At 35.4% G+C, this 19,750-nt stretch overlaps 1 protein-coding gene across 1 annotated transcript; it reads right to left on the reverse strand.

The window, feature by feature from the left end:
- Positions 1-8,586: 8,586 nt before the first annotated feature.
- LOC131151419 (uncharacterized) lies at positions 8,587-9,387 on the reverse strand. Its single transcript, XM_058102663.1, has one exon. It carries the CDS (start codon positions 9,385-9,387, stop codon positions 8,587-8,589), a length of 801 nt encoding a protein of 266 aa, XP_057958646.1.
- Between the last annotated feature and the right edge of the window lie 10,363 nt (positions 9,388-19,750).

Below are 19,750 nucleotides of genomic sequence, written 5' to 3' on the forward strand. Positions count from 1 at the left end.
AAAACTCGGTCTCACTTTCTTTCCCTTACTCTTTAATTTCCAACATACTAATTAACTATGTGGTTGATTTAAATTTCTTGATCATAAATACAACGTAGATTGGAATTTAAATAAACTAAAGATTAATTTGTTTTTGGACTTGTGGAAACCGAAAGGAAGTACATTGGTTGATCAATATAAATTGCAGAAACCATAAGGGAGTATGTTGATTGGTTAACACCCAAAACCTATTAACTGAAGGTTTATTTGAAATATGAATTTTGGAAAGAGTGTTGAATGTTATATTACTTATCATCTTGAAGACCAATTTCATTAATACGGGGCTTAGTCTCAGCAAGCATTCATATTCAAAATTTGCTATTTAATCACCAAATCTTGATAGTGTTGCAGTTCATACATTAACTTGTGTTTGGTAAATCAATTGGTTGATTTCATTAAGAATCATTCCTTTGTGTTGATATTAAATCAATTCATTAATTGAGTGTGATTTGTGATTGTCCTATACAAGCATTGAATATCTAATTATTCTTGAGTGATTACAAAATATAAAATAAGTTGGGAATTTATAAAAGGAATTAAAGAGGGTCAATCCTAAACTAGGCCTCTTATCTTTTGTGGACTTAACTATGCATTTTGGAAACTGTTGACCTTATAGGTCACTCCTGGTTTTGATAATGACAAATACTTAGGTATTTGATGGTTTTCTAGTATACGTTGAGGCTTAGATGAGCACATCAAGGAATGACCCTTGAAGCAAGACATGAAGACCCTGAAGATTTTATTTCATATTGTAATTTCAATTAATGTAATATGAATCTGTAATAGTAACTAGGGATATGGCCTTTAATAATTACATGCATGCCATGCATATAGGATATATGGTAAGCTCAGTAAGACCCTGGTATGACTCTAGGTCCCAACACTCATGCACATATATCATATAGAATTCAGGAGCGTTAAAAATGCATTTAATTGAATATTATTAGGGAGTTTGAGAAAGCTCGGGCGACTGAACCCCAGGAGTTCAAAACTCCTTAGGCGCACGAACTGTTGAGATGTCAACAGTTGACCAAAGCTCTCGGGCGACCGAACAATTTTATGCATACCTTCCATAGGCACCTGAACCCTTTGAAAGGGACCCTTCACTAACTCGGGCTATTAAGAAATTTAGTTGAAATTAAGCCCCAGACGACCGAACATGTGTGTTTGGGCTACCGAACCTAGGATCGGGCACCCGAAAATCCAAAGAAATGTTTTTGACTTTGGTTCGGGCCACCAAACTAGAACTCGGCCTGCCAAACTGATTCAAAGGGCTTTTATAATTGTGTCTATTCAGGCAACCAAACCGCGCTTCAGCCACCTGAACCCTGTCGGATTAAAAATATTTTAACTGAGGTAAATACTAGGAAGCTAAGGCTACAGCCATTTCTGAGGGTAGAGACCTTAAGGCCATGACTCTAGATGAATTGATAGGTTCCCCGATTACCTATGAATTAGCCATAAATGAGAGACTTAATGAACATAATAGGACGAAAAAGTTGACTGCATTGAAAACCTTCACTAATACATCTAGTGAATGCAGCGTGCCTAACTCTGAGGATGATATGACCATGCTAACTTGAAAATTCAGTAGATTCTTTAGGAAGAATAGAAAGCCATACAAAAGATATAGGGAGTCTGCATCTGAGAAGGGAGAGTCTAGTAAAAGAATAGAAAAATCAAATGCTCTCACATGTTACAATTGCAAAAAAGTTGGGCACATCAAGCTAGAGTGCTCACTATAGAAAAAAAAAGGCTAAGAAAAAGAAGAAAGCCATGAAAGCAGGCACTTCATGGGATAAATTAAGCAACAGTGACTCGGACTTAGACCACAGCAACTCAGAGGATGCTAATCTATGCTTGATGGCACACAATGATGAGGTATCGTCCCCTTCCTTTTTATCTTCATATTATTTGTCTTATGATTGTGATTCTAATTGCATGCCTACGTTTAGAGAATTACAATTTGAATATATTCATGTATCTAAACTATTGAATAAAATGATCAAAGAAAATGATGATTTGAAAAATTAATGTGAAAATTGGTTAAAATTGTTTGGAATTGCAAAAACCTCTCATGCTTTGATTTTGAAATAAAAAGATGTGACTATTACTAAGCTTGAGAGGAAATTGGAGGATAGCTCCAAAATTGTTTTTAAATTCATCGAGGGCAAACGCAATTTTGAAAAACTACTTGGTGCCCAAAAAAATTCTCTAAGTAAAGAGGGTCTAGGTTTTAATGGCGTCAAAAGATGTTAGACGACCTAATCTTTACTTGGGACATTTCACGCATGAATCAAAATCTCAAGTCCCACCTAAAGATCCTAAGTGTAGAATGAAATGTTTTAAATGTAGACAAATTGGCCATATTCAATTTGATTGTCCACTTAGAATAAGCATGCAAAAATTAGAAAAGTATGGGTAGTTAAAGGTGATCCAGTTACTAACTCCCGTGGACCCAACAAAATTTGGGGACCAGCATCAGTTACTTAGTCTATTTTTCAAATGTGTTTTAGATCGTCCTCCTCCAAGGACAGGTGGTACCTAGATAGCGGGTGTTCACAACACATGACCAGTGACAAGGCAAAATTTGCATTAGTTATTCCCAAGGATAGAGGGTATGTGACGTTTGGCGACATTGCAAAGGGACACATCATCGGTGTAGGTAAGGTTGGTAAGGATCTTTCCCTGGTTATTGATAATGTTCTATTAGTTGATAGGTTGAAGCATAACTTATTGAGCATAAATCAATTGTGTGATAACTGATATAAGGTATCATTTGAAAATGACAAATACATAGTTGAAAGTAAATCAGATCATAAAGTGCTTTTTACTGCAGATCGCCATGAAAATGTATACACTACCACTTTTGATAACTTAGCTTCACAACAAGTAACTTGTTTTTCTGCAATAAATGAAGCTAGTTGGTTGTGGCATAGGCAATTAGGACACACTAGCATGGACTTATTGTCAAAACTAATAAGAAAAGATTTAGTAAAAGGCTTGCCTAAAACATCATTTGTGAAAGATAAAATTTGTGATGCATGTCAAATGGGTAAGCAAACAAAATCAAGTTTTAAGAAAAAGAAATTTATATCTACCACTAGACCTGAAATGCTTCCCTTGTATTTGTTTGGTCCTAATTCTGTGCAAAGTCTTGGTGGTAAATCATATGCTTTTGTCATTGTTAATGACATTTCGAGGTTCACATTGGTGTTATTTCTCTCACATAAAAATGAATTATGTGAACAATGTACTAAGCTTTGCAAGAGAATTCAAAATGAAAAAGGCTATAAGATAACTCATATAAGAAGTGATAGAGGCACTGAATTTAAAAATGAAGGCATAGAATATTATTGTGACTTAGAGAGTATATCACATAATTTTTCTACACCTAGAACCCCTCAACAAAATGGCGTGGTAGAAAGAAAGAATAGGTCATTACAAGAAATGGGTAGAACTATGCTGAATGAACATAAGCTACCTAAATATTTTTTGACTGAGGCCATAAATACTGCATGTTATGTCATGAATAGGGTGTTGATTAGACCGTCACTTAATAAAACCCCTTATAAATTGTGGAACAACCATAAACCTAATATTTCCTATTTTCATGTTTTTGGTTGTAAATGCTTTGTGCTTAGGGATAATGAACATCTAGGGAAATTTGATTCTAAATATGATAAAGGAATTTTCCTAGGCTATGCTCTTAATAGTAAAGCATATAGAGTTTTCAATAAGAGAACGTTGACTGTCATTGAATCTATCCATGTCGTGTTTGATGAATCTAATCCATTTTCTATGAAAGATGATGAAGATGATATTGACATTAGAAAATGCTTTGACAAGTTATCTCTTGAAAATAATGCAAGTGAAAATTCAGAAGTAAATGATAAACCATATGAAAATAAGAACAATGAAAATGAAGTTCAAGAGTTGCCTAAAGATTGGAAATTCATTAGAAACCATCCTATAGATCAAATCATGGGTGAACTATCCCGTGGTGTAGCCACAAGATCTTCCTTGAAGAACCTAGTGAGTCATTCCACTTTCTTGTCCCAAGAAGAACCTAAAAATATTAAAAAAACCATAAAGGATGAGTCTTGGGTGATGTCCATGCAAGAAGAACTTGATCAATTTGAAAGAAGCAAAGTATGGAATTTAGTTCCTAGGCATAATGATCATGCAATTATTGGAACAAAATGGGTATATAGAAATAAGAAAGATGAGAATGGGGTAGTAACTAGGAATAAGGTTAGACTAGTTGCCCAAGATTATAATTAGGAAAAGGGAATAGATTTTGATGAAACATATGTTCCTACTGCTAGGTTGGAAGCCATTCGTATGCTACTTGCTTATGCCACTTTTAAAATTTTTAAATTGTTTCAAATGGATGTTAAAAGCACTTTTCTAAATGACTATATTAACAAGGAAGTATATGTAGAACAACCACCTAGTTTTGAAAATCATAAATATCCAGATCATGTTTACCGGCTATCTAAGGTCTTGTATGGATTGAAACAAGCTCCTAGAGCTTGGTATGAGAGGCTTATTGGTTTTTTGCTAGAAAATGGGTTTACCCGTGACAAGATTGACACTTCACACTTCATCAAATCCAAAAATGATGATATGCTCCTAGTTCAAATTTATGTTGATGATATCATCTTTGGAGCAACTAATGATGAGTTGTGTAATGAGTTTTCCAAATGCATGCAAAGTGAATTTGAAATGAGCATGATGGGTGAGCTTAGCTTCTTTTTAGGGCTGCAAATTAAACAAGCTAAATATGAAACTTTCATGTGCCAATCTAAATATGTCACGAACTTGCTAAAGAAATTTAATATGGAAGACTGTAAAATTCTTGGTACCCCTATGAGTTCTTCCATTAAACTTGACAAAGATGAACAAGGGATCCTTGTTGATGTGAAATTGTATTGTGGCATGATTAAGATTCTTCTATATCTCATTGCTAATGGCCTGATATTATGTTTAGTGTGTGCATATGTGCTAGGTTTCAGGTCATTTCTAAGGAATCTCATCTGTTAGTAGTTAACAAATCCTTAGGTATCTAGTTGGAACTATAGAGTTAGGCTTATGGTACCCTAAGAATACTACCTTTGAGATTGTGAGTTATACTGATGTTGACTTTGCCGGTAGTAAGGTTGATAGAAAGAGCACTAGCGGCACTTTTCAGTATTTAGGACAATCTCTCGTTTCTTGGTTCTCCAAGAAACAAAACTCAGATGCCTTATCCATAATCGAAGCAGAATATATTGCGGCTGGAAGTTGTTGTGCTTAAACTCTTTATATGAAACAACAACTTATGGATTTTGGGTTGCACTACGATACAGTATTGATTAAATGTGATAATACTAGTGCAATCAACATCTCTAAAAATCCCATCTCACATTAACGAACAAAACACATTGAAATTAAACATCACTTCCTTCGTGATCATGTACAGATAGGGGATGTGGCTCTTGAGTTTGTATGCACTAGTGAGCAGTGGGCGGACATTTTCACTAAACCACTTCCAGAAGATAGGTTCATACAAATTAGAGGTGAATTAGGTCTCATGCATAGTAGAGATGCTTCCAAGATATTTCATAGTTTGCATAAATTTAGGGGGAGCTTTCAAATAATTTCAAAATCCAACAACTAATATAACTATTGATATTCTTCATTGGCTTGGACTTTATGAAATTGATTATGTTTTGCAATGCAAAATTCTCATATCTACTGCATGATGATGATTGCATTTATGTTTTATGTATTGATCATACTGGAACTGTTTGAGTTGACTAACTGTGGATAAACAGGTCATTTTTATATGAGATATTTTTTAGGAAATGCCCTACTTTCAAACAATATGCTACCAAATTTTTTTAAAAAAATTCAAACTTATCTTGTATACAAATGATTCTTACCCATTGCCTAAGGTTATTACTTTCATAGCCCTTTTTGTTGTTGCCAAAAGGGGGAGATGAATAAGAGGCAAAATTTTGGGTCACAAACACTTAAGGAAAATAATACTTTTACATAATGCACATTGTTAATACTTTTACATAATGCACATTGTTAGGGGGAGCCTTCTAAGGCTATACCCATTTTTTGCATGATTTATTTGTCATAATCGAAAAGGGGGAGAATGTTGACCTTATAGGTCACACCCGGTTTTGATAATGACAAATACATAGGTATTTGATGGTTTTCAAGTTTATATGCAGGCTTAAATGAGCATCTCAAGGAATGACACTTGAAGCAAGACATGAAGACCCTGAAGATTTTATTTCATATTAAAAATTCAATTAATGTAATATGGTCTGTAATAGTAACTAGGGATATGGTCTGTAATAATTACCTACATGTCATGCATATAGGATATATGGTAAGCTCAGTAAGACCCTAGTATGACTCTAGGTCCCAACACTCGTGCACATATATCATACAGAATTCAATAGTGTTAAAATACATTTAATTGAATATTATTAGGGAGTTTGAGAGAGCTCGGGAAACCGAACACTAGGTGTTCAAAACTCCTCGGGCACCCGAACTGTTGAGAAGTCAACAGTTGACCTAAGCTCTCGGGTGACCGAACAATTTTATGCATACCTTTCATGGGCGCCCGAACACTTTGAAAAGGACCCCTCACCAACTCAGGCTATCGAGAAATTTAGTTGAAATTAAGCCCTGGGTGACTGAACATGTGTGCTTAGGCTACCGAACCTAGGATCGGGCATCCAAAATTTTGAAGAAATGTTTTTGACTTTGGTTCGGGCCACCGAACTAGAACTCGGGCTACCAAACTGATTTTAGGGTTTTTATAATTGTGTCTATTCGGGTGACCAAACCACGGTTCAGCCACCCAAACCCTGCCAGGTTAAAAATATTTTAACTGAGGTAAATATGGGTTAATTGTGTTTAAACATTTTGGAACTTTTCTAAGAATACCCAACAAGCTCCAAACAGTTATAATTTTTACCTTGCCTATAGATATAGGCTCATTTGTGAGGATTAGCAATTAATTAGAAAATTCATTAGCCAAAAATCCTCTCTTTTGCAAACACTCTTTTTGTCCAAATACTCTCAAATTTCCATTCCCTTTATACATTCTGAGATTGTGAGAGCATATATAGTGTGCTTGTGATTGCTAGATTGTGCTAAATCTCCCATTTGCTTTTGTGATTATTAATTTTATTTTTGGGGAGTTTGGCTTAGTTTTATCCCACTAATTTCATATTATAAATCTTTGTTGGGATAAACTAGCAAGCTTAGGGATCTTTGCATAGTTGTTGCAAGACTTTCATAGCTTTGATTTTTGTTGTGTAAAAATAATTTCAATAAGCAAAAATATTTTTCAAACTAGTAGTGTGCTTATTTCATTGGAGAAAATCTTCTTGAGCTAGTTTGAATATCCTATTGATATCTTTAGAATCATGATTTGCTATTGAAATGCATTTTTCCTAAATTCCAAGATATTGCTTGTATTAAACACTCTTGAGCATTTCATTGATAATACCTTATTGAGTGTTGTTAGCACAACTATTTGCTTCACTGAGCTTACACTATATCCATATTGTTGATGTGTATGTGATTGCGCGTATTGGGTACATATCTGCTTTACATGAAAGCATAATCATTGTACTAGTTTGATTAAGAAAAATATTATTGTATTCCAAGCGTGGCCTGACGAGGTGGTAATCTAGCCCGATAAGGACTGTGTGTAAAGGTTGAGGTCAGCCCTGTGCTAATTGACCCAGTTATTTAAGTGTCGCTCCGCCCGCTTAAGTGAGCGTTATAGTGGTAATCCTTGTACTTGTTAGTCAAGGCAGGGATGTAGGCAATTTGCCAAACCTCGATAACACGTCTTGGTGTCACTTATTTTTTACTGCTTTCTGGTGCATGCTTAGTTGATTAGATTGTGCTATTTAATTACTGCTACATAATGCACTTGATTTATTTTACTTGCACTAGATTGACTTTTGGGTTGTGAAAATATTGCTGTTAGGATATTGACCTAGGGCATCAATTTTAAAATACCAATTCACCCCTGTGATGCCCCGACTCGCCAAGTGGGGCCCGAGTGCCACGTGTTCCAATCACCTGTATCTGATACCATAATTAACATACACGCAGCAGCACATAAATAAATAACCTCAAATAAATATCAGAGTTCTATATAACAACCCAAAAACGAAGACTCCAACATCCAAATATCTATCTACACAACCAGTATTTAAAACATAATCCCATACAAATATATCTTTACATACGCGCTGGACCACCACGAGCAATATTCCTATCAACGAGAACCATGGTATACACACACGCTGGACCACCACAAGGCAGTGGCTCATTCCTTTGGTGCTGATCAGGATTGGGTGCGTTGTTTGGCAGTCACTGACAATCTCGGGCCATGTAGCCATATTTTCCATACCGATAGCTAATGTTCTTGGCTAGGCATTCTCCCCAATGCCTCAACTTATAATGAGCACACTAGGAAGGTGATGAATCGTTCTAACGTCCTTGATTACCTCTATCAAATCTCTATCCCCCCAACATTTTTGTCCCTCTTCCACGAGCCCTTTCTGGCATCATCAGAAAAACTGGGAGGCATAGGCCTCTTCCTCTACTCTCTGCCATCTCTATACTCCTCTGCAGACTCAATTCTGCCATGATGGCTCTATCCACCAGTTCTGAAAAGTTCTGTACCTTCAGAACTACCACTTGCTCGTGAATTCTCGGTTTCAATCCCCTCTCAAACCACCTCGCCTTTTGGAACTCATCTAGAACCATAAAAGGTGCAAAACGAGAGAGCTCCATGAACTTCGCAGCGTATTGCTGCACAGTAAGTTGCCCCTGATTCAGGTGAAAGAATTCCTCTGCCTTCGCAGCCCTAATGGTGGTAGGGAAATACCGATCATAGAAAAGTTCCTTAAATCGAATCCAAGTCATATCTGTGGGTACTGCCCTTTGTTCCTCTAGCATCTTTACTGCTTGCCACCAGCACTCAGCCTCTCCTGTTAGCTTAAAGGTAGCAAAGAGAACCTTCTGTGCCTCAGTGCAAGATAACACTACCAACATTTTCTCCATTTCTTGCACCCAACTCTCTGCTACGAGTGGGTCAACACTGCCCACAAATGTAGAAGGTTTCAAGCGAGTAAATTGGTCAATCAAACAGCCCTGGTTCAAAGGTGGGCAGTTCTGCCTTTCAGAGTCTCGCTTAATTTCTTCCCGAACCTGCCAAGCTAAACTCCGCTGTAGAGTGGAGGTATCGATCTCTCCCACACTAGTGGCTCCTACATCATTCTCCTCTCTAGCATCAACGTCCTTTTCCTTGGAATCCATCCTGTAGACACGACAGAAGCGAATTTAGAACCTTCATATCACATTAGATACAGTTATAGAACAACGAATCAATTTAACATTTAAATCCTCAATTAAAACATCAAACAACCAGCTTATCCCTAAATCAACCTAACTCTCAAGTTCTAATTCTGAGTCCTAGTCTCTCTACTCAGAAACATCACCATCAACGGATTTACCGTGGTTTTATGAAATTGGCCGGATTTGGAAACTCACAGAAGTCCATCAATAGATTTTTGCCTCTAAGCTACGAAACAAACTCAAAATCTCCTATCAACATCCTAATCTACCAATTCCTATTCTTATCATTATTCATACCTATACTCTGGTATTAATCAATCTTAAAGTCTACAGAATCTATAACCTGATGCTCTGATACCACAATGTGACGCCCTAACCCGCCAAGTGGGACCTGAGTGCCATGTGTTCCAATCACCTATATCTGATACCATAATTAACATACACGTAGCGGCACATAAATAAATAACCTCAAATAAATACCAGAGTTCTATATAACAACCCAAAAACGAATACTCCAACATCCAAATATCTATCTCCACAACCAGTATTTAAAACATAATCCCGTACAAATATATCTATACATATATCAGTATCTCACAATACCCTAAAAAGAAACTAGCAAAAACAGTCCTAGCCTAGGCCTTCAAACCCGGTCTCTAGAAGAACCTAAAAAAATTGTTAATCCACTAGAGTGAGACACTTCTCAGTAAGAGTGGAATAAATTATAACAGTGTGTGACAAATGAGTTTTAATATTTACATATCAAAATAAACTGTTTCTCACATAATATCAAAAACAACTAAGAAAATGTACCATTAATAACATTCCTGACATCTAATATCATACACACATCCAATATGTACAAGTACATAATTTTTATGCAGGCGAAGGTCCCCAAGGATAGGGAAGATTACCCGCCCATACAAGTAGCTTCCCTTTGCTTTGGTAATAAAAACTACCTACCAGAGCACTCACCTTACTCAGTAAGTCCTCAGGTGAAGTATTACCTCGCCGCCAGTACACACATCTTTATTATTTTAAAGGTGACGGTTTCCGAAGATCGAATGTCTACCCGCCCACACAAGTAGCATCTCTTTGCACTGATATCAAGAAACTACCTAGCAGAGCTCTCGCCTTTCTCAGCAAGCCTCCGATGGTATGTTTACCTCGCCGCATGCACACACATGCATTCACAATATGCTATACCATTATTTTTATGCTATAATTAAATTCACATGCGCACAACACATCCAAACAAGAATCATGCAACTTATACTTCATCTTCCAATGTCCTCAGTACGTGGCCCACATAGAGGAACTGTGTACATGTCAGTACGTGGCCCACACAGGCACCTACGTACTTCTTATCTACACGTGGCCCACACAGGCACCACTACCCACACAGGGTACATAACATGGCCCACATAGGTGCCATTATCCACACAGGATATAACGTGGCCCACACAGGCACCATTATCCACACAGGATATTACGTAGCCCACATAGGCACGACTATTCACCAGTATCCAATCCTCATGACCTACCCGTCGTACATCAGTAGAACAAGCTCCTCGACCTGCCAATGTCCTACCCCATATAAATAACAATATGACGAGCTCCTCGACCTGCAAAGGTCACGTCATGATTTATATCTAGGCAATATAACAACCTTCTCATGCCAACATTATATTGAGATGCATACGAATAGCCACACCAGTTAGTTCACACAGACGCATTAATGCATTTACACACAGGAATCCAACAGATCAATTCATTTCCCATATAGTAACCCCACAGATCAATACATTTCTACACAGGAGTCAAACATAACAACTCATTCATCATGCCATAATTATTTCAAACACCCTTACATGCAAACCCAAATACCACAGTAATTCATATTCAATTTATTAGGAAAAATTACTCCCATGTCACACGAATTTAATATCATAAGCACGAATTTAATATCATAAGCAATTATCCCAAATATAAATCTTAAACAAAAATCATCATTTTTCCAATAATCAGGCTATTCTGAAAATCATATAGATAAATAATAAATTTCATACACTCATAAATAACCGGTTCACCTTAATAAAATACTGATATAATTTTATTCCCCCTTACCTGATTTCCTGAATCACGCCTGCAGGGCTCTTAAAATTATACCTGCAGCGCTCACCCGAACCCTGATTCAATCAAATCAACCCCAAAAAAATATTATTTTAACCTTTCCTAATTTATAATAATTAAATACCAATTAATTTCTAAATAACACATTTATCCTAATTTTGGGCTATTTCTACAATGACCCCACGAGAATTTTGCCCCGCTAGATTTGTAGAGAATCATCCCTAGATTCTCGTGGTGGTGTTGATCGCCCATTTGACTTAAAATTTAGGAAAATTTGAGACAAGAATGAGAGTTTGTCTTACCTCAAAAGATATTCCCACGTTACTCCTACGACAAATCCACTTCAGTAAATATTTCAATGGCGGATAATGGAGTTCGGTGGTATTTCCAGATTTTCAATTGGGCAAGAATCCGCCGCGAAATCATAGAAATAAAAGGAATGGAGAACTTGAGCTGAGAGATTTTTTTTTTTTTTCTTTTTCTTTCTTTACCTGTTCTGTGCGTGAATCTTTTTTTTTTTTTTTTCTTCTTTCCTTCTGTTTTGTTTCAACAGGAAAACTTAAGCACTAAGTTTTCTTTTTTCTTTTTTTTTTCTTTCCTTTATCCTACTTTACTTACTTTATTATATACTTTTATATATATATATATATATATATATATCCACAATCCTCAAATTTCTTAATTTAATTAATTTTCTTAATAATAATTAATTAAATAATAATAATACTTTTTTTAATTAATTAATATTTATTTATTTATTTATTTATTTTTTGGATCATTACAGCCCCCCTCTTGGGATCACAGTAAAGCTAACAGAAACAAAGAATGAGAATCTACCTTCAAACTATGGATTAGAAAGCATGGAGGGTTGTCATACATGGTGATCTTATCCCTACCAAACTCGAAGATGGAAAAGAAGTACCCAAAGAAGAAAAAGACATGAATGAGAATGATCATAAGATGTTGTGAGTTAACTCAAGTGCTATAAATGCATTATATTGTGCCCTTGATATAAATGATTTTAATAAGGTCATGGCATGCAAAATAGCCAAAGAAATATGGGACAAACTACAAGTAACCTATGAAGGTACTATTGATGTTAGAGGCAATAGAATAGATATGTTAACAAGTGAATACGAAGCCTTTAGGATGAACCCGAATGAAACTATCACTAGTATGTACACTAGGTTCACCTATATAACTCCATCAATGTCTTAAGAAAGAACTACTCAACCTATGAAACGATTCGAAAAATCCTTAGAGGTGTTCCATCTATTTGGGAACCTAAAGTCACAGCTATTACAGAAGGAAGAAACCTTAAGAATACCTCACTAGATAAACTTATTGGATCTCTTCTCACCAATGAGATGGTTTTAATGAAAGAAATGCTAAAAACAAAAATAAGAAATCTATAGCCCTTAAGGCGGCAAAAGAAAGCTTTAGTGAAGAAGAGGAAGATACAAGTGACCTAGATGATGAAGAACTAGCATTCATTACTAAGAGGTTTGGAAAATTATTTAAAAGAAATAAGAAGTTTTCTAGAAAGTTTAAAGGGTCAAAATCTGAAAAAAGGAGAAACTAGTAGAATGGAAAATAAGAATAAGAATGAACCCCCTACTTGTTACAATTGTAAAAAGGTATGACATATTAAACCCGATTGTCCACAGCTAAAAAAAATGCCAAAAAGAAGGCGATGAAAGCTACATGGGACAATACAATCTCAAGTGAATCGGAGAACGAATCAAGTGAACAAGAAGTGGCCAACGTATGCTTCACGGCACACAATGATGAGGTAAATTCCTACTATAGTTCTTTTGATGAATCAAGTGATAATTCGTGTAGTGATTCTTGTGATAGTATGTCATCATACAAAGAAATGCAAGCAGAACATTTTTACACACTAGATTTGTAAAAGTCACAAAAAGGAACATTGCCTTAAAAGAACAAAATGAATTACTCAAAAATCAACTTGATACATCAAAATCAGTTGAAAAAGAAAAAGAATCATATATTGATGATCTTATGAAGAAGATAAACGACTTGTCTCAAGAGTTTGTTAAATTAAAAGTAAATGGTCAAAGCAAGAAAGACATAGAAATAAAGGACCTTAAAGACAAAATTGAAGATAAAGAGAAAATCATATACAAACTCACAAAAGGAAAGGAGAATTTTGAAAATTTGCTAGGTAAACAAAAGATGTCGTTAGACAAAGAATGAATTGGATTTAATGGAATTGAGAACAAAATGAAAAAGGTTATGGTATCTTGAACATATGAAGTGATCAAGGAAGAGAATTCAATGATAAAGACAATGAAAAATTCTGCAATGAACATGGAATTAGACATAACTTTTTGGCGCCTATAACTCCACAAAAAAATGGAGTTGTAGAAAGAAAGAATAAAACCCTTCAAGAAATGGTTAGGACAATGTTAAATGAAAACAAACTACCTAAGTACGTTTGGGTTGAAGCAGTTAATATCGCATGTTATGTGACAAATAGAGTGTTGATAAGATCAAGCCTAAATAAAACTCCCTATGAATTATGGAAAGGAAGAAGACCCAATATAGCTTACTTTCATGTATTTAGATGTAAATGTTTTGTACTTAATGACAAAGATGAGTTGGGGAAATTTGATGCTAAGTTAGATAAGGGTATTTTCCTACGATATGCAACAAATAGCAAAGCATTTAGAATCTACAATAAGAGAACACTCACAATTATTGAATCAATCCATGTAACGTTTGATGAAGCTAATCCTTATACAAAAACAATTCAGATTGAAGAGAAAGATGACTCTTTACAAAAACTAGAAAACTTAGATATTGAAGAAATCAAAGAAAAGGAAATCGAAGAAATTCCAAATGATGATCCTATAGAAAATTCTGAATTTCCAAAAGAATGGAAGTTTGTAAGAAACCATCCTAGAGATCAAATTATAGGAGAACCTTCTAGAGGAGTAACTACTAGATCATCATTGAAAAACCTACGTAATCACTATGCATTCTTATCTCAAGATGAACCTAAGAATGTTGAAGAAGCTCTAGATGATGATTCATGGATAATAGCTATGTAAGAAGAACTGCATCAATTTGAAAGAAATAGAGTATGAAACCTAGTTCCAAGACCTGATGACAACTCAATAATAGGAATAAAATGGGTTTTTAGGAACAAAAAGAATGAAAGTAGAATATTTGTAAGAAATAAGGCAAGACTTGTTGCACAAGGATACAATCAAGAAGAATGAATCGACTACAATGAGACTTTTGCTCCCGTAGCAAGAATGGAAGCCATTAGAATGTTGCTAGCATATGCATCACATAATGAATTCAAATTATATCAAATGGATGTAAAAAATGTCTTCCTAAATGGTTTTATCAATGGAGAAGTATATGTAGCACAACCATTGGGCTTTGAGGACATTCAATATCCCTATCATGTATTTAAGTTGACTAAGGCCTTATACGGATTGAAACAAGCCCCTGGGGCTCGATATGAAAGATTAAGTGGATTTTTGTTAGAAAATGGATTTTCTAGAAGAAAAGCAGATAGTACGTTGTTTATCAAAACTAAGAAGAAAGACATGCTCATCATCCAAATCTATATGGATGACATCATATTTGGTGCAACAAATGAAAACTTATGTAAGGAATTTGAAAAATATATGCAAGATGAGTTTGAAATGAGCATGATGGGGAAATTAAATTACTTCCTTGGATTACAAATTAAGCAAGTCAAAAATGGAACCTTTATAAATCAATTCAAATATATAAAAGACATGCTTAAGAAATTTGATATGGAAGGAAGTAAACCTATAAGAACTCCCATGAGTACCTCAATAAGCCTTAATAAGGATGAAAAAGAAAAACCAGTAGATATAAAATACTATCGAAGGATTATAGGAAGCTTGTTATATTTGATAGCTAGTAAATCGAACATAATGTTTGGCACATGTATGTGCCCACGATTTCAATCCACTCCCAAAGAATCTCGTCAAATAGCTGTTAAAAGAATTCTAAGATACTTGATAGGTACTCTTGACGTAGGATTAGGGTTTCCTAAGGACACTAGTTTTGAAATGATTAGTTACTCAAACACGAACTATATAGGTTGTAAAATCAATAGAAAAAGTACAAGTGGGACTTGTCACTTCCTAGGACAGTCTCTTGTCTCTTGGTTCTCCAAGAAATAAAATTTTGTAGCATTATTGACTGAGGAAGCTGAGTATGTGTCAGAAGGTAGTTGTTGTGCACAAAAACTCTACATGAAACAAAAATTAAAAGACTTCAACTTAGAATACTTTGTTATACTGATTAAATGTAATAATACTAGTGCTATAAATATCTCAAAAAATCTAGAATCTCATTCAAGACCAAAACATATTGATATTAAACATCATTTCTTGAGAGCTCACATACAAAAAAAAAAGATACAACTCTTGAATTCGTAAATAGAAATGATCAATTGGCGGACATCTTCACAAAACCACTTTCAAAGGATCGGTTTATATCTATTAGATGTGAGTTAGGATTACTATATGTTAGAGAAGTAGTTTAAAGAAGTATTTCAAGAAGCTTGAAGGATAAGCAACTGACCACCTGAAGGTCAGGTGCCTACCATGTTTCTGCCTGATGAAATCAAGGTCATCAGGTGCGTGATTACTTGAGTACCAGACGCCTGACTCACGATGGGTCGCCTACTTAAACACAAAAGAACTTAATTTTTTAACCAATCAGTCGCCTGACTCTATTCCATTCCTCTCCAAAACTCCTTCTCCTTCCCACACCATCGTTTCTCTTCCAAAGATTTCATCCATCCTATACTTCCAGTCATCACTGCATTCTAGGGTTTTTCATCATCACGAACCATGCCATGAACGAAAACAATTGAGAACAAGGCCTCATCTTCCTGACGTATCGACAATGACAAAGTAGAAAAGTGGCTAACCACTCCTCCAGTGAAGACACTTTACTGGAATGAAATTCAATCTACTGATTTAATCCTTGGTAAAGTACTTAATGTTTCGTTTTTCAATTTTGATTTTTCTGAAATCGTACCATTATTTCAAGATATTGGGTGGGAAAAATTCATCACATATCAGGCAACTAGACACTATCTGAACTTAATCAAGATTTTTTATGCCAATATGGTGAAGAAAGACGTCGATTTCTCAACTGATCTTATAGGGTAGTCCATTCATCTGACTCCATCATCATTAGGAAAGATACTTCGTATAAAGCAAGGATATTTTGAATGCAACCCCGTTGAAAAATAGTGGATAATGGAACAAGAGTTCACTCCACAAGATTTTTTGCCACTAGTCAAAAAAGAAAATCCTGCTTATTTTGGCAATTGCCCACTCTATAAACAATTGAATCTTCAAGTACTGATTTTGCACAAGCTGATCACCTATAACATCCTACTTAGAGTAGGTTCACATGACCACGTTTCTTTTCTTGATTGCTTTGTCATGTGGTGCATTCTTAAAGGAAAAAGTTGGACCTACCGAGCCTCATCATCAAGTGGATGATCATGAAGGAAGAAGCTCCTCGAATCGTTCTTCCTTATACAGGAATGCTAAATTTGGTCTTTGCCCACTATCACATCCTCACACCATATTTTTACTTTGTGAGAAAGACCCATTATGATATATTTTCTACCACAACCCTTAAGTTAATGGGATTTAAGAAATATACTCAAGGGTGATTTCACAAAGGTAGCAGGGACCTAACTCCTGAGCCTCCTATACCTACTCAGCCTTCTGAGCCAACACAGTTTGCTCCATAGGAAGCGGACACACCTTCTTGGTTGCTCCCTTTTTATACTCGTTACCTCAACATCAGTTAGAGGATGCAATCTGGTCTTGATTCCTTTCAAGAGAAAGTCATTCTTCCTCTCTTGATTAGCGCATGGATCATTTGGAGAAAAACTCATTGTTCCTCTCTTGATCATCTCTTGATCAACATATGGATTGTTTGGAGAAAAACCTGGCTAGCTCCTCCAAAGGTGTAGCACCTATGGACAGTAGCTCTGCCCCTTCTAGTGACACTGCACATGATGATGATTCTGAGGGTAATGAAAAAGACGATGATGCATCTAAAGCCAATTCTGAAGAATCTGTTGATGCTACTGAAGATGATGATGTTGCAGCCACGGATGAAGATTAAACTTAGTTGTTTTTTATCTTAGATGTTCTTCTCTTTTTTATGTGTGTGTATTGACGTTTAGTGCTTTTTAGTTTGATTCTCCATACTTTTGATTGTATGTGTATCAATCTGGATGACTATGATATTCTTCTTTTGTATGCTCTATTATGCCTATGCCTGTTGATTTTCTTTCGTTTTTTGATTGCTGTCAAAAGGAGGAGAATAATGTGAGAGCAAAATAAGACAACTATGCAAAATAAGACTAAGACTAAAGATGTACAAGATAAAATATATGCAAGATAAAATTGCTTGTGACTCATATTGAATGATTGAAACTTTGTTTAACATTGTTTGACTCGCATTGAATAATTGACATTGAACCTATAATAAGCCTAAATTGATAACATGATGAGCATAAGCCTATACTCTTACATGTGTCTTGCAATCTAAGTTTGAGTACTAAATTTTTATTATTCCATATGTGCTTATTGTAAGAGAGAGCCTTTTTAAGGTTCACTCTCTTTTGCTCCAAATTTGTCACCATCAAAAAGGGGGAGATTGTTGGCCTGACAAAACTTACAACTCTTATTTTGTTAATAACAAATCAAAGGAATTTTATATGTTTCAAAGTTGTAATGTTTCAAGAATCAAATATTAGAAAGCTCAAGATCTAGTAATCACAAGAGTACAATGAAAACATACAAACAAGTGATTTAAGCAATGCTCAGATCAAAGGGTGACAAAGCTCAAAGTTTGACAAATACTATGAAAGCTCAAAGTTTGACAAATATCATGGAAGCTCAAAGAATGTTGAAGCTCAAGACAAGATGGACTCAAATCATGGACATACATGGAGACTTCAAGAATTGAAGGATTTAGACTCTTAAGGAAGTATTTTGTAAGTACTTCAAGTGAAAATCAATATAAATAAATTGAAACTCTTTAGGGATAATCAAAGACCTAGAAACCATTTTTTAAGACCTTCAGATATAATTTCTAAAGTTATATATTATAAAGGTCCCCAAGAGAAAAGAGATTTTAAAAAATAAAAATTTTGAAAAAAAAAAATGTGTTTTAAAATTTTCAAGCACCTGACCTAAAACCCCCAGGCGACTGACCTTTTTATATTTTTTAAGATTGGCAGATATAATGGTGACAGACCCTCAACATAGCCAGACAGGCACCTGCCATGTCAATTGAGGCGACTGACCTCGTTTGGACAAGAGCCTACCGGTACTTTAACTTTTAAAATTAAACTGAGGCAGACGCTTGACCCTGTGAGACAAGCGACTGCCATTCGAGAGTTTTTAAAAATTACAATATGGGAAAGTTTCAAAATTTGGTTTTTGGGCTCCAAACTTCATGCAAACTTGAATAACACTCCAAGTAAACTTGGGGAACAAGGAATTCACTTTATAAAATCTATATATATATATATCCCCCAAGGCAAAATTTTTAAAGACAAGAAATAGTTTCAGCAATCAACATACTCTCAAGTGCTCTCAATTTTGAAAGGCTATCTTGCTCACATCTTGTCGATCCTTCAACTAAGTTTTTTCTAAACTTCTCACACCGAAATTGTGCATCAAGTCTGAATCTTTCAATAGTCGAAAGATTATACCGGTGATAAATTTACATTGAGCTTCAATTTCATTATATTGAGATTTACGTTGAAGTATATTTTTTGCTTACTCTTGTACTAACTTGTTCTATCTTATACACAAACTCTTCTTCTTTTTTCTTGTTTCTCGATGGTTCAGGGCTATTAGATTGTTGTAACCGAGCATCAGGTATCGCTTGGCGAGGGGGCTCCACCCTATTGAAGGAGGGATTGTAATGGTGTGTTCCACCCAAAAAGGAATGTGTTAGTGGAATCCTTAGGCTGTTGCCGAAGGTGAGCATGTAGGCTGGGTATAAGCTAAACCTCGTAAAAAAACTCGATCCCACTCTCTTTCCTTTACTCTTTAATTTCCAGTATACTTATTAACCGTGTGGTTGATTTAAATTTCTTGATCATTAATACTACATAGATTGGACTTTAAATAAA

The sequence above is a fragment of the Malania oleifera genome, chromosome 3 (assembly GCF_029873635.1).
Source record: "Malania oleifera isolate guangnan ecotype guangnan chromosome 3, ASM2987363v1, whole genome shotgun sequence".
NCBI classification, from domain to species: Eukaryota; Viridiplantae; Streptophyta; class Magnoliopsida; order Santalales; family Ximeniaceae; genus Malania; species Malania oleifera.

Excerpts from the sequence above, each read along its gene's own strand:
- LOC131151419 (XM_058102663.1), bottom strand. The coding sequence starts at position 9,387 with ATGGATTCCAAGGAAAAGGACGTTGATGCTAGAGAGGAGAATGATGTA.